At 40.1% G+C, this 25,405-nt stretch overlaps 1 protein-coding gene across 1 annotated transcript in view; it reads left to right on the top strand.

Moving 5' to 3' along the window:
- Positions 1-25,198, top strand: part of MCF2L2 (MCF.2 cell line derived transforming sequence-like 2) — a gene marked incomplete at both ends in the record, with an annotated part of 161,846 nt that extends 136,648 nt beyond the window's left edge. Inside the window, 12 exons of the mRNA XM_080623389.1 lie at positions 621-713; positions 1,144-1,222; positions 4,428-4,500; positions 7,725-7,834; positions 11,794-11,889; positions 15,789-15,878; positions 17,969-18,040; positions 19,762-19,848; positions 22,040-22,158; positions 22,720-22,832; positions 23,812-23,915; positions 25,098-25,198. Coding sequence (XP_080479515.1) covers positions 621-713; positions 1,144-1,222; positions 4,428-4,500; positions 7,725-7,834; positions 11,794-11,889; positions 15,789-15,878; positions 17,969-18,040; positions 19,762-19,848; positions 22,040-22,158; positions 22,720-22,832; positions 23,812-23,915; positions 25,098-25,198 — 1,137 coding nt within the window. The remainder of the gene's footprint in view (positions 1-620; positions 714-1,143; positions 1,223-4,427; positions 4,501-7,724; positions 7,835-11,793; positions 11,890-15,788; positions 15,879-17,968; positions 18,041-19,761; positions 19,849-22,039; positions 22,159-22,719; positions 22,833-23,811; positions 23,916-25,097) is intronic.
- Between the last annotated feature and the right edge of the window lie 207 nt (positions 25,199-25,405).

A 25,405-nucleotide genomic window follows, 5' to 3' on the forward strand; every position in this document is an offset into this window, starting at 1 on the left:
AATGCTGAGGCGAATCAGAACAAAGGGGATGAACAAATTAGGAAGAAGGTGAGAAGCTGGTAAGTATAATAGCAGCTAGGTTTCAAAATTGTGGTTGAGTCTATTGCTCAAGAAATCTAGAATTATTTTCTTTAGTTCCTTGTTCATCTTGCCTAGTTAGGCACTTAGCTGCTTGCTGCCCTGTTTTTTTAATTTTCCTGAAATGACACTGAATTTTTCATGTTGTCTGGATTTGCAGATGAGTCTTACAAAGCCTGTTCCATCCCTTGTCCTCTCCCACCTCAGCAGGTCACTGTAGTATAGGTGGACAGAAGCCAGGATGGGATTGAAAACTGACCCACAGTTCAAGAAAAGCAAAGCAAAGAGGATAAAGTCATGATCAGACATTAGCTTGTGTTACTTTTGAGCACTTATTTTTTTTTCCTAAAACAATTAAAAATATGAATGATAAATTAGATGTTGAGAAATAACATGTTCTGAATTTTACTATTTTACTTTTAATGACTCCCTAAGATGCAGAAGTGAATGCAGCCTTTTAAAAATGCTTCTCAGAGAATAAAGAGTTTAAAGAGTATTGACATTTTCCAGATTCCAGCTGCTTCTTTACTATTTTGAAACAGATGAGCACGGTGGGCATTACAGAAAATGTAAAAGGGGATAATAAGAAGTTTGAGATCTGGTATAATGGCAGAGAAGAAGTCTACATAATTCAGGTAACAACAATCCTTTTTCATCCAAGGACTATACTTACTTTTGGTTGAATTGTTTTTAAGAAAGTTTTCAGTTTCATGACTTTCACTGTACTGTACACTCAAGAAACAATAGCCATTGGAAGTCTCATTGTTGTGTTGGCACTGAAATTATCCATTTATCTAATTTTAAATTGTGAAAATGATTGTGATTTGGGGTAGAAGAGGAAACAAAAAGTGGAAAATCTCTTGGAATGCTAGACAGAAAAGCAAGGACAGGATTTTAGATTCATGGTAAGTCTTCCTTCTTGAAGAGTGTCTTCTGCTTTGCTCAAAGCTGGGCACAGTGTTCCATTCCTTGTGAAAACTGAGAGCAAATGTAGTTCAGGGCAGCTGAGTGATTGGCAGCATGCTTTAACTAGATCTGCTTTGCCTTTCCCTCTTGTGTTCTCAGGCATCTTCTGTTGAGCTGAAAAACACCTGGATTTCAGAGATTCGCAAAGTCCTGACAGGGCAACTGGAAGCATGTAGAGGTAGGACACAGAGAGTGAGATTTGGTAGTGTTACTTTCCTTCTGTAGCTGTGTTTGGCAACATGGAGCTGGAAAAAGTTACTGTGCTGTCCAATATCACCAGGAAAATCGGATCTTCTATGTGAGGATCAGTTGGGTGGTTGCAGCATTACTGGCATTGAAACTCTTTTTCTGATCAAAGAAAATGTCTTAGAACTTCAGAAATGGCATAAATCATAATTCCATTCACAGTTAGTCTGAGGAACATGATGTTCCTCTGTTCTTCCTCTCAAGTTGCAACCCTAGAAACATCCATTTACATCAGCATGTGAGATGAGGTCCCAGTATTCAGTCTGTACCTTCTCATAAGACCTGACACAAAAGATCTCCTTCTACATACATGGCCAGACAAAGCAACTGTTCCTGTCTGTCCCATTTTTTGGTTAGCTTTGTTGGGTGTTTTTACTTTAAATCTAGTCACCCACTTATGTTTTAAATGTCAGTCAGCTATCCCATCTTTTTGTCTAGGTGACCTCTCAGTAAAACATTATTAATGACATCTCCTTGTCTCATAGAGATGTCACTATTCAGGTGATTTGTGATGTGCACAACACAAGTGATTGAAGCCTCATTAGTACCTAAAATAATGACACCTTTTTTTTTTCTTTAAGATATTGAACTCAAGACAGACAAAATTCAGTTAGGTTATTCCAGATAGTAAGAGAACATACTGGTGAAAGCTATCTGAGATACTATTCTGTTTATTAGTAAGAATGTACAGTGTCCCAGAAGTAATTTTTCAGGCTCTCTTAGGACAAAAATCCCATAGCTGTGTTCAATAAAGACTTTCCCTGGGCCCTGGCATTGCTTCTCACCTGACCTGTCATATCCTGCTTCTGTCATACACACGCCTCTCGTTAAAGCAATGCCAGCAAGGCCTCACTGCCCACAACCTACAGATTCCTAAGCAAACTTTGTCCTAGGTGGAAACCTGTGCCTGTGCTTTAACTTTAGAAGCCACTTTTATTTTAATTGTCTGTTTCAGAAAGACAATGAGTTCTTGTAAGGTCCTTAAGTGGAGGGAAACAACTATGCACGTTAGCCTCAGCAATTTAATCCAACCAATAGCAATACACCTTTTACAATGCTTACTACTCAGGTCTCTTGTTACTGTTCTTGTCTTCATCCTTTCTCCTTTTTATTCTGAATCTCAGTGTGGTCAGTTCAGCAGGAACTGCTGAGGAGAGAATTCAAGATTCTTATCAGTGCATTTCTAGGACTCCATCTGGGGACTTTCTGATGCGGTTTCTAATATTTGCTTCTGAAGCATAAAAGCTGGCTATACATAAAATACCACCAAAGAGAAGAGTAGCTTATGGAGAAAATGTATATATGTAACAGGATAGAGTGCTAATCCTCCACGTGTGTTTCTAGACAAAGAAAATGAAGCTTGTACGTCACCCAGATGAGCATTTGTGAAATCTTTGTAGCATACAAGACCTGTATGCTAGAGTTACTATGCATTTTCTATGCATAGAGAAAGCTATGCAGGAGTCAAGACTGAAAGTTTTTGAAAACATTTGTATTTTTATATTCTTTATTGTTTTGCCTTAAGATCATAGGACCACAGAATATTTCAGGTTTCAAGGGACCTCAGGATATCGGAGTCCAGTGTCCTGCTCAACACAGAGTCAGTTATTTGTCAAACCTGGTTACTCAAGACTTTATCCAGTCTCATCTTGAGAAAATCCAAAGTGACATTCATCGTACTCTATGAATAAAGTAAAATTTTCCTTCATTGTGAATCCAGCTTAACAGCAGTCAGAGAGCAGAAGTAGTATCTTATATGCTATTGCAGCTCTTCCCATTGCCTTTTCCCAGATGATCACATGAATCAAAGCCCTTATTACAATACCAATGACAGGAAGCAAATGCTTTGTTCTGTGTTTTTAAACAGTTGTTTCTATTTCCAATGACTCATGAAAGAAGAGGCCTTAATTCATGCTTAATCCAAGACTCGGTATTTCTCCAGCTGTGCATTGCAATGAGAGAAGGAAGAGGGACACATTTGTTTGTCTGGGATGGTTTTAATTACTGTTGTTAGGAGTTGCAGAGGGAGTTGGAATGATGGAAAGAACCAGCTGAGATGAATGAGTGAGTAAAGGGCAAAGAAGGTGGCCAAGGTATGTGATAAATAGTTTAACATACAGGTCATTAGTGTCCAAATACTTGGTGTATATACACCCCCTATCATATATTACATTGAGCATGAAAGGCTAACAAGGCTTTGGGTAACACCTTGATTCTCCAATCCCAAAAAGCATTAATTGTCCCTTGCAGGCAAAGGAATTATGGATGCAACTTAAGTGATTTGTGAAAGGCCATAAATCTGTTGCCAAAACTGGGAACAAAGGTACTTCTGACTCCCCACCCGGAGTGCTTCTCTCTCCCAGCATTCCCACCCACAAAAGACTTTGTTAAGTTTAATCTTTCAGTATTGCCTCTGTCCCTTTGTTCTCCTTTCATTGACAGGAGCTTTATCTTCTTTCAGAGTGAAATAGCCCTTTGATCCTAGGGCTTAAAGCAGCTCCTTCCATTGCTTCCTCACTTCTCAGTGTCAGATCCTTCTGTCCCTGAAAGCCAGGTTGTCAGCATCTTTCTGACCATCTTTCTCTGCTCAGCATTTATCAGGAAAATGAGTCTATTGCTACCTTGAATCTGTGCCAAAAGAGTGAACAGGTGGCATCTGAGCAACCTTTTATTATTGCTGTTTGTTCAGGATGCTGAGCAAAAGCATTCTTCAGAGGGATGGGGATATATTCTACTAGAAGTCTGCATGTGTAAAAGGACTGATGTACATGTGTTACTAAAGCCAGAAAAAACTGTACAAAACTTGTATTTTATTCTGAGGAAAATGACAGTATGTTCATTCTCTAGATTCATATTGTGCATGAGCTAGGAAGATGTACAGAGGAAAGAGAAGGTGGTAGGGGAAGAAACCTCTTCTGCACTTAAAAAACATGGGTAGAAGAGCTGTTTGGGTGAGCTACATTTTCAGCCTTTAAGATCACCGTATGCCTTTCTATTCAAGTACAAGTGTTCCATTTTTATTGCAGCAACAGTCAAAATCTCTCCTCTCCTATTTCTCTCTCTCTCTTGACCTTCTATGCAAACAAGGAAGCAACTTACATGAATTGAAGCAATGTCTTTTTATTTTTCTTTAACAGAAGCAAGTCAACTGCACCAAAGAATCACTGAGAGTGTATATCATGCACCAATGGATTCCTCCAATGCAAGCAGGTAACCACAGCTATTATGGCATATCAGGACCAAGACTTGTCTTGCCTTTGTGCTTTTGCAATCCTTAAATTCTCAGTTTTCTGTGCTTAGCTTCCTGGATATGACTTACTAGTTTATCTTAAAATTCTTTAAAGACATGTAAATACAGATAAACATTCTGCTCATGAGGAAACTAAAATCACAATGCAGAATTAATTTCAAACATGATCATTTGGTTTTACAAAAGAAACATATGCTCCAGATTAACTTGAGTTTAGACAAAATTTATTGGAACATTTCCAGGAGCTGTCAGGAAATTTTTGTAATGACCCAATTGCTGGGCAAATTTAATGTAAGTTGGTACGGGATATTGTTGTAGAATTTTAGCAGGATCAACCACACCAAGAGATCCCACGTAAAAAAGCCAGCCTTTAAGAGCTAGACAACTCAGTGCAAGAAATTTGTTTAAAATTTAAGATGCAGTGCTGCTAATCCTGCACCATATTTTCTATAAGCTTGGTTACATTTGCTTTGTTTAAGGTTTAAGCTGAAAAGATTTAAGCGTGAAAAATCTTTCAGCAAAACTACCTCGGGGATAGAAGAAAATTATTCCAGTAAAATATGAAATGCAATCACAAAAATATTTGAAATCAATCCAGACGTATATCCCTCTTATAAGACTCTTAAAGTGAAAAGTTTCAGAGCATAAATTATAGACAAAATATGTTGACAGAAAATGAATTAACTCCAGGAAGAAAGGCCATGTGATTAGCCATTTGTCCTAGAGTGGGTTAAATCAAAGGAAAAATGAAATGTTTGTTATCCTCACTCTGCCAGCTATCCCAGAGAAGAAGAGGTTAGATGCATCTGCTCCAAATACTGGGGTATTATAGGGACAGGAAGAATATCGTAAGTCTTCATGAAAGAACAATGTTCTAGGCTTTCATGAATAGCACAAAATTCATGGTGTCCTGTTGGCTGCTGTGAGCAAAGGCCATCTTGATCCTCTGCAATAAATCTCAGAGAGAAGCAAGGACTGGGAAATTGCAGCACAAGGTGGCTTTGCCATCTGTGAATTCTGGTGCGATCCAGAATTCCTTGGACTGTGGAGCTTCTTCTGCAGCCTGTTTTGGGATGCTGGGTGAGGGCAAGGAGAGGAAGGAGGAAGCTAGACTTGTGATAGCCACCCACATGGTCATAGTCTGTGTTTATGACTGACATGACTAAGCACCCCCAGTTGCAAAAGGTGCTACAAATAAGCCAGCGGTAGACAGTACTAGCAACCAGCATCATCAGTGCTCAGCCAGTGGTTGGAGGCTAATTAATTATTGAGATTTTTACCTAACCAGTAGACACCCTCTTTTGGGTTGGCCACGTCTAACAGTGACTCTACTTATTAAGAATTTTTTTTTTTATAATTTATTATAATTTATTATAAATTAAGAATTATCAAACCTGTACTGTAACATTGGAGAAATCTGGTTTCAGGATGCTCTCCCTTCCCTGAGCATTCTTTATCATTTGTTCAGTGAAAAAGACTACCCCTTGTTTATATGGCACTGCAGCACTGAGAGCTGCATTTCCATGAGATAAGGTAAGACTGAGCTGACTCATGATTGGAGCTGAGGTGTTGGCAAAAGGACACTTGGAGTCAGTGCCCTTAATACAGGTGGTTATTGAATGTCTCTGGGTCCTGTTCAATCTATTCAAATTCCCTCTGTAAATTCTTCCCCAAAGTTTTGTTTGAATTCCAAAATGAGATGTCCTGTGGTATTTATTGCTGCTGTATCTCAAGGGATGGCTGCTGCATTTCAGTGATAATGAAATGATCCCTTTGTATTATTTTCTAATCTAGTTAAACATATGAAACTTAAACAGACCATTGTTCTAACTGTTCCACTATTTGCTTTATTGGAAGTGACTGGTTCAGTCATACATCCATGTAAAAATATCCTGTGCACATGATATATAACAAATACTTAGTTTTACTACAGATGCTGTTTCAGAAAAGCTGGTGTGTTTTCTTGGTGTCTTTCTCACAGCTGTAAATCTTTAACTCTGGCAGCTGCATGTTTCACCGTTATCTCAGCCTAGCTGGGAAGGAACAGAGAAAAAGAATAAGGAAATATGAGTGTGCTTTGGATTTGTTCCCATATTTATTTTCAGCCCCATTTTATACCTGACATCAGGCTGCAAAATCACATTTTGATTTAGTAGAGGAGGTAAAAGAGACCTCTGTTAAGGTTCCAACAAAAACAGGTCAGAGATTCAGACAAAAAGTGATGAGTCCCAGGCTGCCTGTAGTTATAAAAGGTATTCACAGATCTCTAGTATTCTGAATGTTTTAAAGTTTTTAATGATATCTTGGACCTTCCCTCACAGTAAAACAAACCATATGAATGTTAAGTACAACTGTTCATATGTTAATTCTAAACACTATGTAATTGTTGATATGTTAATAACTAGCATTTTAGGAAAGAATATTTGGAGTGTGTAGATACAATGAAATTGTGGAGCAGTCTGCCAAAGATAACAGTCAAACACCCAGACTAAACCACCAGACATTTGCAAAACAATAAAGATAAGAACCATGAGAAAACCTTTCAGCTTGAATGCCCTAAAAACCTGGGGTGGGGGGTGGGGGACGATTCCATTAAGGATTACAAGGCCAGTATTTGTGCAAATCTGGCAAGATGCATGCCCCCATCTGTGGTTCAGCTATAGACAAGGATATCCTGCTTGGATTTGTGTTTTCAAAGAAGAGAAGAAACAGCAGTTGGAAGATCCTGGAGCCACTGGAATCTCTATGTTCCTCTACACATGGTATGATCTCTACATGCCATCTGGTATCCATTTCTCTCCTGGAGTCAAATACACTTCTTCTGCAAAGGATGGAAAAGTGGGGTCCTCTTTTCTAACCTGGTTCCCAGTCCTTCTGTCCAAATCTGTTGGACTTACAGAAAAGGCTTCTGCAGAGAACCAGCTTGTTCCTCCATTTTTCCCTTCTCAATTCTGGCTAAGCACATCCCTTATTGTACAGCATGTCAAGGAGGCAAGTGTGAGAACGGCTTCTCCCACCATACATGCCTGCACAGATGCAGATTTATATAGCACACAGAAGTTTAAAACCTGCCCTTTATTCCTTTGGCTTCCATATCTGAAGGTAAAAAAGAATACTTACTTTTCAGTGCTCCATCAGGTATTAAACAGGAATGTAACTATTTTTGTATTTCATTTGTCCAAAGGTACAGCAGGAAGTCATCAAGTGTATATGAAAACAAATCTGAGACATCAAATGTGGAAGCATCTAACAATAAAAACAAGAATTCCAGTCCCAGTGCAAGGCAAAAGAGAGGTAGGAGTTCCGAGACAGAGCTTTTTGCTTCCAATGGGTAATATATTTATTTTTGCACACTCATTTCTGAAGTTTTATGAGGATACTTTAAAAGTGTGTTATTTAAACTCAACATCAAAAAAAAAACCCCACAGCAGTGCTATAAAGCTGAGAGACTGTGCCATGAAACTTCCTGAACACCAGTTCAGGATTTTTTAAATGTGAGTTTTGATGCATTACAGTGCTCTTTATACAGCTTGTGTTTTTAAAAAACAAAATTTGGGGACCAAATAGCATGCATATTTTAACCTTCTATATCGTGGCTAAGTTAGTTTCTAGTCATATTTAATTTTAAGACTCTATGGGCTTTACTAACTAATTTTTTTTGCCTCCTCTGTGTATAGGTTCCTGTCTAGTGTATAGTAAATAAATGCACATGTGGTCACAGAAAGTCCCTCCATTATTTGAGGGCATGAGTAAAATAGATACATTCTATACAATGTAGGTTAAAATGAACACTAAGAAGAAACTGGATCTCATCTGGTAGCAGCAGGAACAGAACATATTTCAGCAGCAGTTTCTTTTTTAGGTAGCATTTTTAAACATTAGAACAAAGGCTTTTATAACAGAAAAAAGAAAATTGTGAGGTCCGAAGAGATTAATGTCCAAATTAGGCTTGAAGTAACAGCAAGCCCCTGTATAAATAGAGATGGGGGGGGGGGGGAAGTTGAATATGTTTTCCTTTGAAAATTAGGCTATTTACCAAATGATTTTTCGTTGGAATGTTTTCATTCTGGGGAGAAAGTTAAGGATTCTTCATTAAAAAAATCCAATGTTAAGAACCTGTTTCAGTGTTATTTCAGTATTTTTTATAAATATAAATAGAAACTTTTTTTTTTTTTTTAATTAAGTAAGCTGAAAAGTAGGCTTTCATTTGAAATTCATAAGGCCTCTTTTCAAAAATATCCAAGGAAATTATTAATGTTTTTTAACTAGTCCAGTGTGAGAACTGGGATCATCCTGTACGCTGATTATCATTCTTCTGTCTTCTGCTTTCCCATGACCAGTTCCTCAGGGCTCTCGCCGTAATTCTGCTAGCTCAGCCGAGAGCCTCCTCATTCTCTGGTATGTGGCTGCTCCTGGAGTGCCGAGCAGTGTGTCACTTATCATTTTGTGATTCAGGGTGTGCCTGTGCATGCTGGGCTGTAAAACACACTGTGCAGAGAGCCGGCGGAGAAGCTATCCGACTCCCGATGTCCCACTGAGACTTTCTGTGTCCTTTGAGGCACGTCTAGCTGGGACTGTGCAGTCTTACAAATGTACAGTTAGTTCCTGCTTTCAAAGGCGTAGAGGAATCCTGCTGCAGACTTCTGGGGAGGGCATGGCTGTGCTAACCCGCAGTACACAGGCAGCGTTGTCAGGTGCTCTGCCAAAACTGTCTCTCTTGTGCCACCTACTGACTGTAATACTCACAATATCTATGTAGTTAATGTGAACAGATAATTTTAAAATAGTTTTCTGTGGTACGGAGGGGGAGGACGCTATTGGCAAGCTATTTCAGTCTCATTATTTTTATGGATAACTGCCTGTGATTGAGTTATCCACATATAAAACAGTTTTGTGTGGACCTGCTTGGTAGATTCACTGACTGGAAGTTATAAGGGAGCCAAGTCCTGGAGGAACCACTGGAGACCACCTAGCCTAACTGCTCTGCTGAAAGCTGGAGCAAGTTGCTCAAGGTCGTGTCCAGTTGGGTTCTGAATAGCTCCAAGGATGATGACTCCACGGTTGTGTTGAGGATGTCATCCCAGGCTTTAACTTCCTTCATAGTAAAAAAGTGTTTTTCATGCTTTTTTTAATGGAATTTTCCATATTTCAGTTTATGCCCATTGCCTCCCTCATTCTATCACTGAGCTCCACTGAGAAGTGTCTGGGTTCATCTTCTTTACTTGATAAGATCCCCCTGAGCCTTTTCTTCTCCAAGATGAACAATCCCAGCTCTCTCACTCTTTATTCATGTCAGCTACTGCAATCCCTTAATCATCTTCATGGCCTTTCACTGTATTCATTCACATATCTCCATGTCTTTCTTGTCCTGGGTAGACCAGGCCAGGACACAGCACTTCAGGTGTCTTGGCATCATTTTCCTGGACCTGCTGGCAAGGCTCTGCCTAATGCAGCCCAGGATGCTGTTGGTCTTCTTTGCCACAAGTACCCATTGCAAGCTCATTTTCAACCAGCTGCCCGTGAGGGCCTAGTCCTTATTGTGTTTGGAAGTGGTTTCCAGGGTTATTTGGTATGCTACAGAATGAAGGATAAGACTTGAAATAACTCGGGTGGAGACAACACGTCTTTAGAGACCAGTGTCTAATGACTGGCTGGTGCTGAGAAGCTGTTGGGGCTTATGAAATCCTAAGGGGTCTCTCAGTGAAATGTTATAATGGCATAGCTGAAGAACTAACATACAAACCCACACCCTCCACATATGCACTGCTGTACTTACTGCATGACTCTGATAATGAAGTACTATGGATTTTCTTACTCTATGCAAGCAGAAAGTAAATGTATTTTATACACCAATTTCTGGATTCTTTAAAAGCTACAGTGTCCTTACAAAGATTGCCTCACAATGGGAGCAGATACTTCAGGGAATGGCTCTTAGGCCAACACATGCAGTCTGAAAGCTGAATGCTTCCCAGTGCCCCACTGCTGAAACCACAGCTTAATAGTGGTTCCTCACCAGGTGCACCTGTCTGGTCCAAAGCTGGTGCCAGGCCACTGTGTAGGAGGAGCTGAACCCCACCAAAACAATGCTTCTGTATTATTAAAAATCTGTTTACCTCACACCCACCTAAGCATGCAGGCATCTCAACTCCTGGATTATCTTGGCTGCAAATCAGGAAGTGATGGGATGCGCTTTCCATTGGAAGCACAACTTGTCTGTCTGTTGCTTGTCTGTCAGGGTGGATTCACTGTCTCTTCATGTTCCCTTTGTATTTCTGGTATTTATTTGTCCCTCTGATGATTTTCACTTGGCTGTGTATGAAATAAAGAGGAAGAAAAAGCTGTTGGTTAAATCCTAAGGCACAGAACCAGGCAGCCAACACACAGCTTTTTTCCTGCTCCTTTGCCGTATATCTTCCATGTGTTACCTGCCTACACAAAGAAAGGGGCAGATGCAGAATTTGGCAGGAATGCGTGGATATGGGGGGTTGATCTAGGTCCACCTGTTTCCTGCAGTGTGAGTAACTGAGCGTCTTTCAAACCCAGAGTCTCAGGACCTAGATCCATCTGTGACTTACCTCTATAAAGGCAACTGTCAGGCAGCATGGCTGGCTTATCCATGTGTGGGCCTGGCATGTAAGCTTTGCTGGCATGGCAATCCTAATATCCCAGCAAATCATGAAAGCAAATGCATGACTATACGCCAGTTTTGGAGGCTGTTAGAAAAACTTCAGCAAGTAAGGCTGAGAGCATATCAACCACAGAGCTGATGATGGGAGACTTCAGTGCTGGTACTAGATAGCAAAAGTGGGACTGGTAGTAACACTTGGTGTCTGTACATACACTGTAAGGATTCATCTCTTATTTCTCCCTACAACCTTGCTCTTCCAACCAGTGTTTCCATGCTCAAACACACTAGATCCTTTTTAATGAGCTTGCTGCTAAGCTGTATTTCCCTTTGATGAGAGCTACATCCCTTCACCTATTTTAATTTGGTTTTGCTTTTTGTTGTTGTTCTCCATTAAAACTCAGTGAGCCAGACTCAACCCAGTGGCTCTGTTTGGCTCATCTGGTTTAACCACCCTGACCCCATGTCACCTTCCTGATTGATTAGCTCTTGCTCAGGCTTGAACTGAATCAAAATTTATTTGTTTATTTATTTTCAGTTGTCATTTAGTGCTAACCTTTCTTTTCCCATAAGCTGAACAGCTGACCCTTCCTTCCTTATTTCTCTTCCCTCTTCCTCTCTCTCCTAGTTGATGCTTCCACCAGCCTTAACCTTGAGCGCACAGCGCTTGCTAGAAAGCGATTCACATTACAAGGTCTTTCCAACCGCAGAGCTCCACCCAAAGGTAAAATCACCCCACGCAGCATTTGGTCTCTGGCCATCTGTCTCCTGCACTCCCACAATGTTCTCTCCATCCCATAATGCCATCCATCACTATTTCCTAAAATGCTGCCATATCTCACCAAAATGCTCCTGTCTGATGCACAGACATGGCTTCTCTTCTCAAAGATGCTGTTAACAAAAATTGCTCCCATGGCACTGTTGGCAAAGCACCTTTGAGATGACTGGTTGGGTCTTTTGCTGGTGCACAGTGCAAATAGCATTTATTTCCAGTTTCTCTCAAGGGACAAATTGTGAACTTGTTATAAACCACCAACCTAGCTTCTTTCAGCAATTTACTGACTTGAAGGGAAGAATATCATCTCTGTGTTGAGTTACATGAGGTTTTCATGTGTTAAATTGTTCATTGGTTGGACCTCTCTGTTTTTTTCACATGTTGCTCAGCCATGGCCTAGTGGCTACACTAGAGAAGCAGAATTCAGAAGATCTGGGGTTTATTGCCATTTCTGCTTAATTATATGACACTGTAAAATGGTGTGTTTGGAGTCTTTGTGCGTAAAGATTTAGAAGATACTTAATATCCACCAGTAGAGAGCATTGCATGTTCCTGTGATAGCTGTACAACAAAGAGACTTCAAAGGACAGAAAGAAATGTGTATATAAATTAAATCGAATAACTGTTTATAATTACTTTCTGGAAAGATAATATAATTACTCTTTTTATAGTTGTTATATGGTTTTTCTTCTGTCTGATAAATAATGTTTTTTATGTGAGACAAAGTATTAGAGCATCCAAAGAGGAAGAAGCAAGATTAAAGAATAAAAAGAGAAATACAGAAATTAGAGTGTTATAAAGTAGATGAGAATACACCAAGAGCCAGCACAGCCATAAGATTCTGGGTGCAAGGTTAAGGCTGCACTTGGTAGTAAGATCCAAGATGGACAAACCAGTTCACTATTCTGAACACAAAAAGGGAGTGGCTTTCAGATCCTGTGACTTGCGGACATTACAAAATACAGATTTCAGAAATGCAGGATAATGTAATTTGAGTGAATTTACAAATTTGTTTTGGACCTCTTTTGCTCTTTTATCTGAATTTTTCTTATCATGTGAAATGTCTTGCACTGTATTCAGTATTCCAGAGAGCAAAGCACAGTTCAGAAGAGTTCATACTCGTTAATCTGTAGACACTCTCAGCTCAAGTCTTGCTGGGTCTTGTTACTTGAGATTCCTGTGAAACACTTTGATTACACAGTGTCTCATTTCACTTTGTTATGCTGTTCAGTTACTAATCTGGTCCTGGCATAGGGGAAACGAGTTGGCAAATAGGCTGGATGATTTGCAGTGTGGTCATTTCTGCAGGGAGTGAGAACACAAAGCCGAGCTGGCACTTGTTAAGGAAGATCGGAAGCTGTGCGAAGGTAACAGGGAAATTACTGCAATAATCTTGTCCTGCTCTTGACTCCTTTGAGGATTCATTACTGGCTGCGGTAGGAGATGGTGTGCTGGGCTGAACATACTTTGGTTGAGACCCGCTGTGTCTGATCATGTCCAGAATACATGAGAATAAAAGGGAAGATTTAGACTATAAAATAACAAGATTAACCAGAGGGAAAACAAGATTGCCTGATGGATATCAACTGGTAGTGGAGTATGGATGATCAAAGCATTGCTGAACTGTCTGCCCAGGCTGGATGTGATGGGGTAGAAAATATTGTATATAAGCATCTTGGCATGTTGGACAAAGAAATGCTGGAAGAGAAATTTTACCATCTTGCACACCATCCATGCAGAGACCCCCAGGACAGCTATGCCAGAACTGGCACCAAGGTGTATGAAACCTCACACTCATAGCACTCTGTATCTCCCCACTCTTGGGTCAGCATTAGCTGTCTTGATTTGCAGAGCAAAGTTCATATTTCTTGGCTTTGTCACAGGGTCTCTAAGAGCTGCATGATAATGGTGTAAATGTAGCTCAACGTCTTAATTATAAAATGAAAATTTCTTTGTATTTCAATGAGGGCAGCTACAGCAACCTAAGCTTGGAGTCATCTACCGTAATTATCACTGAGAACAGAGTTTAACCTCTTCTTTCCCCTTTTTGGGGACCTGTGAATAGGGATGTACTTGAATATATGTGCTTTTATGAGTAAATTGATAAGGAAGTGCACTGGCAGATACAGAATTTACAGCCTTTTTACAGCAGCCATTTTACAGTTAAAATTGCACTGAGATTTTAAGGAACTAGTATGGTTTCCTGACGTTTTGGCATAATGAGACATTATAGGAATTGCATTCAACCGAGCACATTGATTTCAGCTCCACTGGAAACAGATAGTGAGTGTGACATTTACTAGGCAGAAATAAAACAAAGTAAAGAGGAATGCTGTGTAACTGAACATTAAAATAAGGAAATGTGTAGATGAGGGATGGGAAAGAGAAATTTAAGATCCCTGGTAAGGAAATCTTCACAGTAGTATAGTTCTGCAGAGGACATTTTAACCCGAAATATAAAATTGCCTGAAACTCCATTTACTCCAGTGCTGTATGCCAGCTTACCATGCGGAAAAAAAGAAAAAAGAGAGAGAGAAAGGAAGATAAATGTAGTAAGAGAAAGGATACAATGGGAACAGAAAAGGCTCTCTGAATCACAGGCGCCATCTCAGAGCATCTGGGCTGAGATTCCACAAAGCATGTAAGCCTGTGCCACAGAGTTTTGTGTTAAATACCTCTTCATCTATCCCAGGATTTTTTTTCAGTGAAAATAGAAGAACTGTTTAATTTTTACATAAATATTTCTTTGATATTTTTAAAAATCAAACCACAAAATTCACAAATAGTTTTTAAGAAATCTGAAAACCTTCAACAGAATATTTAAAGCCATGTCTAATACCATTTTCAATTGAGGTTGTGCCCTGGTAGAGTTAAATGTTCAAGTACCTTAGTGAAACCAAGACATGAAGCACATGAATAGCTGTATTCATGTCTCAGTGGAAAATACTCATTTGGCTAACGCAGCATGTGTGCTTAGAAGTTTTCAGCAAGAAGAGACAAAAAGTTAATCCTGAAATATTTGTAAGCAAGAAACTTTTTCTCCCAGGTGGTGCTGCTGTAGTTGGTAGGTGCAAGAAGTGTACTCATGTGCTTGTAGATGTGTAGACACAGTCTTTTAAGAGCTGTGTAACGGCATTGAATTGTTTTGAAACATTGTATACTCTCTGAAGCTAGACAACAGTTCATTTATTATTAAATATTTTGAGTCAAAAATGCTACTCACATCTCATAGTGAAATCTGGGAATGCTGTGTCTTCAGTCCTGAGTGGACTTTGAGAAAAGACAGGATCCTAATTGGAATAAAGAAAAAAACCTAGCTCTGTTGCTTTCACTTTCTCCAAGCTGATCTACAACACTCTACCACATCCTAGGTAAGGATGGAGGCTCAGAGAATGTTTTCAGGCATTCACACAGTTAATTTCTATAAATTACAAATGTGAACTTCAAACCATTCCTGTTTGGTTTTCAGTGTGTTTCAGTCATCACAGAACAAACAGTTCCATGTCTAAATAATCCAAACCTTACCTGTAGACAAGCACACCATTCTAACCATCATGCTCCTCTCCTTGTGTTTTGTAGCTGTACTTAGACACTAATTGGTTGCTAAAATATTAATTGGCATAAGTCTTTTTTCTGAAGTATAAAATCGGTGCAATTGGAATTGCTTTGAAAATAAGTTCATATAAACTATTTTCTTTTTGTTGAGGATATTTTTCTGGGCTGTTTTAGAGGAGCAACCTACCTTTTATTTACCCTTTTCTAGCTGCTGCATTTCTTTGGACATCTTTTACCCTCAGTGCTTATTAACCTCTAATCCTGCCCTGCATTGCATCTGTCTATTCTCCCAGATCCAGAATCTAAGGAAAGAGAAGTTATCCGTCGCTTTTCCCTAGCTTCCTCCATCAGCACAACAGTTAATGCTTCTGCTGTGACCAAAGGTATTGTCATGCTGCTTGCTTAGCTGCCCTTCTTGTTCGTGCTGGCTGATACATATACTGCCAAATGCTGTTCACAGAGTGAGTGCATCAGGCTCAAATTTTATAAATGCAAGGGGTTCCAGTAGAAGTGGTGTCAGGATCAGTATAACACCTGCAGTAGGCAGGCCATGACATTCTGAATGTCCATCAAGGTGTGCTGCCAGCGCACACAGTGACTCTTCTCAGTTTCTCCATAATAGGCTTTAAAGAGTGGTGCTAGTTTCCATGGAAACTATCTTAATTTTTGGCTGATGTGGGATTAGGTTTTCCAACTTCTCCCTTGTTCAGATTAACTGAAATTCAACAGAAATTATTTCTCCATTTCCTTGAAGCTGTTCAGGAATTTTGCTTTCAAGGAAAGAATATTCTCACTTCATATCAGATATCAGATGGTAAGCAGGCCCGAAATCAAGCCAAAAATGGAGTAGCAATAGATGCCAGCTTTAAGCATATTTAGTGTAATCATATTTATGATTAGAAATTGTGTTTGCAAGGACATTTTTAGGCATGTGTAATGGAGCTAGGTGCCTAGACTGCGCTGAACTCTGCAGTTTATGTGGGAATTTATCATTTTTATTTTGAGCTGTAATTATTTTGAAAAAAGGCACTTTTACAAAATTTGCTTTAAGTTACTGCATTAGTGCCTACATTTAAACTCGAAAGCAACCCATGGGATTGTAGGCACCTACGCCTATGTGTTAAGAGTTACTTTTGGTAACAGAACATATGATCTCACATCAAATTCTGAATATACTGTCCTTTGTCACTTCCTGGAACAAAGTGGAGGAACTGATTTGCAGGGCAATTCACAAACCAAAATAGAAGGAAAAATGGCTGAATTAATTTGTATAAAAATATTTGCTATATATTTGTCAGGAAGAAGGTTGCAGTGTTATTTTATTCTAAATAGTTGTGAAGGATATGAACCATATTCTTGACTGTGCAATGAATCAGTCGTGAAATGAGATTGTGGTGAGGTTTATTGGCAGAGGAAGGATGTGATATTACTGCTACCTACAAATGTTTCTTTGCCAACTTCTTTAGATCATAGCACTAAAACATCACCAGATAGAAATGATTGGCATAGAACAGATGAAGACGTTCTCATAGCTTTCTGTCCTCGATAACAACTTCGGACGTACGTGATCAGTTACTAAGTTATGGGAAGACACAATTATTTCCTGGTATTTATTAACGAAGCTGGGGAACACAGAAAGAAGCATACATGCAAAAAGAGAAAGGGCAAACAGGTTGTTCTTTAGTGTGGTTTATCAAAGACAGCATGTATGCATTACATTGAAATTCAAACTTTGTTACAGTTTCATATAAAAAAAATCCTGTCCTAGGATCCTGTCCACCATAAGACTGTTGGCAATTTCTTTGAATGCTGAGAAAACTGCTTTTGTAATGATTTTAAAAACAAAGGGGGATAGGGGTGGGATAGCAGTGATTTTCTGTTAAGTATTTTATTTACAGTGTCTGCTTTAAGAAAATATTTCAGTTTAAAAAAGAACTGAAGCCTGAGTCTTGTCTCAGCATCAGCCAAATGCAGGTCTAGCTGGGGTGTTTGGATCATCACATGCAAGGCTACTGCATACTGCTGCACACTGATCCCCACTGCTAACAGTTCAGCTCCATCACATCACCAGTCCTCCACATGTGGAGTCAGGATACTGGAGGAGGACCTATGACAGATGCCTTCCAGTCCAGTGCTGGCTTTTGTGGGCTGTACCCTGCCAACCTCATGGGTAAAAAGCTGAGATTGTGACTCAGTCTGGTTAGTGCCATCTCCTGGACAAGAGTGAGAGAAAACATCTGTGAAACGTGATTGGAAGCAGATACACTTAGTTACTGTCCACTGTCTTGTAGAAAGGGGTCTGTTTCCTGTCCACATCACAGAAGTGTTAATCTTCACCACCTAGAGTTTAGGGGTTGGTCATTCTTCTGGGTGTAATGGAAAGTATTAGGCAGGTAGTGTTTCTAGGAAATGGGAAAGCAAGTTTCTCCTTTAACAATATTTACAGCCTTATGACTCTGCAAACTTCACACAGGTCCCCTCGTTCCTGCAGTTAAAGTCAAGAGACATGAAATAAAGAGTGATCCAACTCCCCTGGGGTTTGAAGGTATGAGTGTTTCTATCCTGCATGAAAACCTGTTTGGCAATCTTTTGATATTATTCACTGGATTCACATCTCATCACTGCTAGCAGACAGCACTGCAGTCCATTAGGGGCTTGATGTCAGTTATCTGTTTAACTGTGATAAACACAGCTCGTCACCCCCTTGCCTGTCCCCTGCACTCATATTTACCAACTTTCACCTACGGACGGGCCTAAAAGAAAACCATAATTCTCTGCCTGTTTGGGGAAGTAATGTCTAGAATATCTTCTTGATCTAGACTTTCTGCCTGCCTTTTGCCTCACTCCATAGAGTGCAGCAGCAGGGAGCCAAGGGGCAACTTTTCACTTTCACCTGCAGTCTGGTTGCTTGTGTCCATCTTCCCTCGTTAGTGTCTACACCTAATAAGAGAAGGAGGAGCCATGTGCATGAAGACTTCAGAAGAGGCTAGACTGTGCATTAATATCCATTTAAGGTGCAGTGTTTCATTTCAGCCAAGCAGAATTTCTACCTATTTCTTGCAGCAGATTCATCACTTACTGTTTAATAACACCAAAGCGTTCAGCCACTGGAAGATCAATGGCTTCCATTGTCACCTTTCCCCTTTACATGAGGATTTGCCATCACATGTTGACTTATGAGGCACAGGCAGTCAGGAACCCCTGCTGCAAGACAGGGAGGAGAGATTCAGGCTGAGGAATCCTTTCTTAGGATTGTGCTGATCTGCACAAAACCTTGGCAGGGGCCAGATCAGTGATGGAATCAGTGACATATCAGAGCTATCTTCTATGTCTCTCTCAGCAGAAGAGAAGACTAGAACAGAGAGGTTGAAAGAAACAATTGAGAGGCAGCAAAGGAAATAGTTTTGCTGTTTGCAGAATACGTGCTTTTGCTAGTGACCACAGCAGTACATTTTGAATCATCCTGGTACCCAGCACCAGAGTTTCCCAAATTGTGCTGTTTATATCTCACTTTTGTTACTGGCAGATACTTCTGATCCAGCAAACCGTGTGGCTGCAGAGGTAGAGAGTATTTCAAGGTGCAAGTGCTGTCCACAGGACAGAGCTGAGTTGATCCTCAGTAGTTAAAACATGGTCCTACATCATTCCCTACAACATCCCTCGCCAAACTGAGAGGGAAAAAATTAACATTAGCATCCCTTTACCAGGAGATACTGCGGCTGTTGCCAGGGCTCTGACAGAGTTAATAACACAAATCATTTGATATATTTGGATAAACACTTCCCCCACAAAATTGCATTGCATTCATCAAGTGTGCAACCATTCATTTCTGGCTGGACAGGAGAGTCTCCCTGGTCTACTTTCGTTACTGTATGGATGAGCATCAAAACCATATGCCATCACCTACATAATTATTTGAAATGCTGCAAGGAAAATATGTTAAAAATGTGTAAGGAAGCAGTAGTGAAATAGAACACTGCACTGTTCACCCAGCAATCATTTTCCTTAATTAACACCAGTATTTCTGTTTGATTCAGTTGGCTGTTTGCTGTCCTTCTCAGACTTACAGTTTTTCTGTGGAATGCTGCTGTCTTTTCACTCATTTGTGCTGGTCACATGTCTCCTCTTTTATAACTGTTGGACCCCAGTTCACGTGTTTTTAAAGGGACTACCAGTTGCAGAGGTGATTGATACAGGAATTCACTTTGTACTGGTTGTCTGATAACTGTTTCACCCTGAAGACACAAAGTGTACTTCCTGTCGCAGATGCTTTTGAAAACACCATATTGGCCCAGACTAAATGTAATACCGGTTCCACCATGAGGCCCGTACCTAGATCTGCTTCACAGACAGGTAAACAAAATTAAAACATTTATCATCTCAATTTGAGAGTGTAATATAATTTATGATAATATTTACTCTCTCCCACTTCAAGAGATTTTTCTTTTTAAATGAGTATTATTTCCTATGAAAGCAATGAAAAAACAAGCTTAGATCACTAGCAAGTAGAGAAACAATGTCCCAGATTCTGGTTTTCTGTAACTCAGGCACAGGTAAAAATAATTATTTTAATTGATGTCAGAGAGCTCACAATTTGATCTGTGTTATTTTATAGCTTGAATTAGGTACTTAATACTTAGGCTATTTCTTAGTCTCTGAAATTAGAATAGCAATTTCTATGGAAGAAGGCTGATGCATGTATTTGTAAGGAGTCCTTGCTGTTCAGGTTTCTGTAGATGACAGCTGCAAACGATAACTTCAACTTTTTCTAAGGGGAAGAGAGATATGTTTTTCTTTTGTAGCCCAGCCTGTGAATTTGAACTGAAATTTCTGTAATGGTTTGGAGCTAGATAGCATCAATGTATTCTTGTGCATTTAGACATTTGTTGGCATTTTGCTGGTGTGATTCAGCTGATACTGATACAGAATATGGGGTTCAGTTCTATATGCTGCATGATCTGTAACTGAAATTGTCTTTTCTGTCTCAAAACTCTGTTGGTATAGACCTTGGCAAGGAATGTTGCAACCTAGCACATGAATGCCACTTCAGCGGCTAGTTTTCACCTTGAAAAGTTCAGATGACCTAACGCTACCTACAGGGTTATAACTGGGGATGATGCTCTGCTGGAAGAAGGTCACTGTCTCTCTTGTAACCGAATGGGGGCATTTGAGGCAGTCACAGCCCCAGCATAAAAGGAGGGGGAAGAGGCTGCAGAACTGCATGACCACAAGTTGCACCAACCAGTGCCTGTAACAAGGAGGATGTGCATGGGGAGGGATTAAATAAATTGATGAGTAAACCTATTTTTCTCAGATTAGATCACTTTTCTGTTTACTGCCTGAACTTCCTGGCTTGGGTTTTGCATTGTTTCAGGCCAGGTTTTACTGTGGGTTATGACTGCTGGGTTATGCATAATCCCACTGCACGAGCATTTGTCTTCATGCCTTCTTGTCAGAGCAGTGGTTTGCTTCGTCAAGAGCAGTGGCCCACAGCCTGTAAATAATTTGAGTCAACATCTGCTTAGCCTGAGTCCTTGTGAATCAACTAATGCACAGCAGGTGCATTAAGTAGGAAGGCACATTGATTTGACTAACTCCATTTTATAATCTGTTAAGGCTATTAAGTTTCCTCCTAGCTGGACTGTAGTCATCCTTGTCAGAAAACGGACAGGTATCAAGTGTAAAGGAAAGTGCAGATTATGATTACCATCTGTGTAGAAGAGGCTGAGTTAGTTTTCCGCCATGGGAGCATCAGGCAGGTCTTATAAGGCTTAGCCTAAATTTCCTTCAGGACACATCCTATCGATATGCCTTTGTAGGTAAAGAGTCTGGCTGTTGTGCTTGGGCTGTAAATCTGTCATTAAGTCCCTTCCACTGGGCTGGGGTGGTTTTGGGTTCAAATCATGCAATAAGACTGCTAACAGCAGAAATTCATGAGATCTTCTCTACCTACTACCAAGGTCTGGTTGTCTTTGTGCCTTGTTCACTCTGTCCCTGCCCTGCACTTCCAGCTTGCCCCAGGGGATAGTCTTGTAAATTGATCAGGTGGTAATATCACCTTAGGGTGACAAGGATATAAGAAGTCAACCAAAATTCAATGACTTCAGACTTCAATTTATAAATAAACATATGGAGGTAAGGTGGAAACTGAATGAGCGTGGCCTTCTGAAAATCACATCAGCAAAAGTTATCATTTGCTATGATGCTTGCTCTACAGAAATATTCCTGGTGCTCATTTTATGTACTTCCAGAACAGAAAGAGATTTAACAATGCTAAATACTCAAGGTATTGATGGGCGTGCATACTGTGGCCACCTGTCTTCACTCCCACAAATGACAGCAAGCAGTACAGGCTTTTAGAGACAGACTAATGGTTGCAACATAATTTTAATGGCAAAATCAGGGAACAAGCTGTAAAACGACACAAGCAATTCAGTAAGCGGGAATAGTGAGAAGTGAAGTTGAAATTTGTTTTTAGAAGACTGAGTCTGAAAGAGGCTAATGACTGATAGGTAACTCTTTTTATTTTGCTTCCTTTGAAAAGGTTGGCCAAGCAGGCAAATGCCATCTCTAGACACATTTGAGGATTTTGAAGCCATCCCCTCCAGCACAGATGAACTTTCCAACTCTTCTGACTTGGAGGAAGAGACCAACCCTAACAATGTAATTCTTTTTTCAAATTACACTGCCTCTTCCCCATGTAGCCTCCTCTTCTCTAAAGATCACAATTTTACCTGCAAAGTTTGGGGTTATACCAGCCCTAAATTCATGGTTGTGTGGGAATAAAGAAGATGGAAACTCATCTGGAGTGTTGGGGGATTATTCCAAGACTGCTTTGTGGATCAGGACCATAAAAACTCACCCCTACTTGTAAGCTGTAGCTTTACCTGTTACTGAAGTGGGTTACTGAAAACTCTCAGCCTTAAAAAAAGTAATTTCAGACTTTTCCAGGTAACGTGACCTGGTGTCACAAACCCAAGTTTTGTATCAGAATAATTGCTGGCTGGTTAATTCTAAAACCTGAGTGCACAGCACAGTTCAGCCCCATGTTTGAATAATATATAACCTGAGCATGATAAAAAAAGAAGTGGCACAATTCCCTACACAAGAAATCTGCCAGCTTGAAATGCCCAATTCAGTATTTAATTAAACTCGCTCTCTCTTGCACAGTGTTCTTTCATTCATAGTGACTGTATTTCTGGTGCATGATTTCATTCCTTTTAGGGGACCAATCTTTTTCGGGTAGAAGGCAGTTTTGACAGCTGTTTCCCGGATTCTTTTACACTTGAGGATGGAGATTTAGTGCAATTTGTGCAGGAAGGAGAGAACGGTCAATGGTAAGTACAGAAGAGAGACAGAATCTTACAGATAGAACAGCCATAACTTTCTGGAAAAGACGGAAAATATTCAGAAGAATGTTAAAGCCTCTCAAAAATCAATCCAAATCCATTCATCCCATTGACCAAAATATGAAAGAGGCAGCTGGAGGCATGAACATACAAGCAGCTTTTGTTAATTCCACCTGGTTGGTTTTCATCCCACATGCTTGTGATATGAGGGTTAAGAGGATTGAAATTTGCATAAAGGAAACAGAGGAGAATATCTGGGCTTTTGACACCTTTAGCCAGTTGTCAAGGCAGCACCCATCCATAGGATACATCCGTAAAATCCCCATGCCTTCCACTGAGCTGCACAAGTGAACCAGAGACCATTTTTAGCCCCAAAAGCTTAGATATAAAGTGTGGTTGACAAAGTGGAATGAATCTGGCCCCCTTGAGCTTACTTATGTTTTAGTGTATTTATTCTCTCTTGCTGAGAAGTGAGTGTTAGGAATGGACCTGGCTGGACATCTGAATTTTCCTTCCATGGGTAATTTGAAGGAAGAAGATCTGATCTCCTTCAAGTGCCCATGCAGTCAGACCCTTCACTCAGAACTGATGTGTAGCTGAGATGGGAACAAGTCCAGCAGGGTGAAGTAGGTGGGAAGTGAGCTAAACCCATCCATCCTGGATGGAATTTACAGCAAAGGAGATAGATAATATAAAAGATCAGCTCTAAATTTGATCAAGGGTCTCAAACACAGGCCAAGGCCACTGGTTTCTTGTCATATAGTCTGTTTGCAAGTGTGCTTGCTCTGGGATATGGGGTCACCATATGAGACTGCTGAAACTTAAGTCACTGGCTACCTGTAGGACTGTCCAGGTCCTCTGCCTTCTTCCTTAGTTTAGGAAATAGCTGCTCAACGTGCACCTCTAAGAAACACAACCCAGGGAAAAGGAATCTAGAGAAATTCAGTGACTGTTCTCTGAATTTCAGGTTAGTGAAGAAACTCATCTCCGAGAAAAGTGACTGGGTTCCTTCCAGTATATTGCAGCCAGCAGAGGGGGACAGTAACAACATAATCAAGAACAGCAATGCAGGTAACAGAAAAAATGTATTACTGGCATTTGTTTTTTCTTTTTTCTTTTTATTTTTTCATACTAAAGAAGAATATGATAAATGCTGCATCTATAACAGTGCCTCAGTGTACATCCGTGCTGCAGCCTCTGGTGTTGCAGCTCAGCTACCCTGAAATTTGATGATGTGGGTGTCAGATCTAGTTAGTCAGAGCAGCTTACCTTGGCATGGTATAATTGTTTGTCCTTTCCTGAGGAGATCTTGAATCTCCTACCAAATTCCTGCGGCTTCCAGTACCCAGGCTGCCTACTTTACAGCTAGCCCAAGTGTGTCATATGATAGGGTATGTTATAACTGCAGCATAGATTTCATCCTGACTTGGGTAGTTTCTGGAATTAGATTAGCATCTGGGCTGTGGTTCTGGTCTAGGTTTGAAAACAAAATCTCATGAACCATTACGGGTTTCATCATATTTCACTGCTAGCTCCAAAGGCTGGAGGGCGGGCTGCTCTGGTGAGTGTTCAGCCAAATCAGCACTAAAAGTCATCCTTTCCTCAGCTTTGGTTCTGACCTAACACCCAAACAGGTTGCACAGGCAAAGCTGAATCTCAGCTACTCAGATCAAAGATTTACAGTTTTAGATTCATTTTTCCCCATTCTTAAGTATAATTTACCAAAATGTGTCCTGTTTTTCTTCTGCTAACAGAAGAAAGCAAAATCTGGCATAGCCATTCCTATGGGATCTGTGATAGAGAGTTACTAGCATTTTATTCTGAGTTACATGTTTCTTTTGATTTTAGTTTTGAGTTGATTTAGGTTTTATTTTTAATCAGTTTGTTGAAGTGGAAGAAACATTTCTGAAAGTTAACCAGGGTTCTTTGCTCTGCTTTAAAGGAAGTTTGGTAATTGTTGCTTCTTCACCTCCAAAGCAGGTCAGTTCTGTCTTTACCCTCAGTGCCTAACTGTGTCTTTTCATTTCTTTGACATGTCTAATGTTTCAAAAGAAAAATAAAGCCATACACACATTACAGTTAGTTATACGCCAAAATAACCTCCACTGCCTTTAGTGAAGGAATTAGGACAGCAGTAGAATTGTGATTATTTATTTTTTATTTTATTTTATGTTTTTAACAATAAACTTCAAGACTGTAGATGGGATGTCCTTTAGACAAATTGTATGACAATTACCATGTCTTCCTTTTCAGACATGTACAATGATTCCTGCAGTACAGCCTCAGTAGAGTCAGACACCAAGGACAGTGAGGTGGCCAAATGCTTCCCAGCAGAACAGAGGGCTGGCAGCTGAACAGCGGACCGTTCTTCCTCAGGACCTCATCCATCTCTCTTTAATTTTGGGTGGACACTGGATAAAGTTGCCTTTCTCACAAGCTCTGAGGTTCATCATTCACTAAAACATTATCAGCATGAACATTTGAGAACTATGCTGTCCACCTGGCAAGCTGGGAAACACAACCTTAAAATGAGCATTAAACATCCAAAAAGTATTGAAACC

This window comes from Psittacula echo (genome assembly GCF_963264785.1).
Source record: "Psittacula echo genome assembly, chromosome: 7".
Classification (NCBI taxonomy): domain Eukaryota; kingdom Metazoa; phylum Chordata; class Aves; order Psittaciformes; family Psittacidae; genus Psittacula; species Psittacula echo.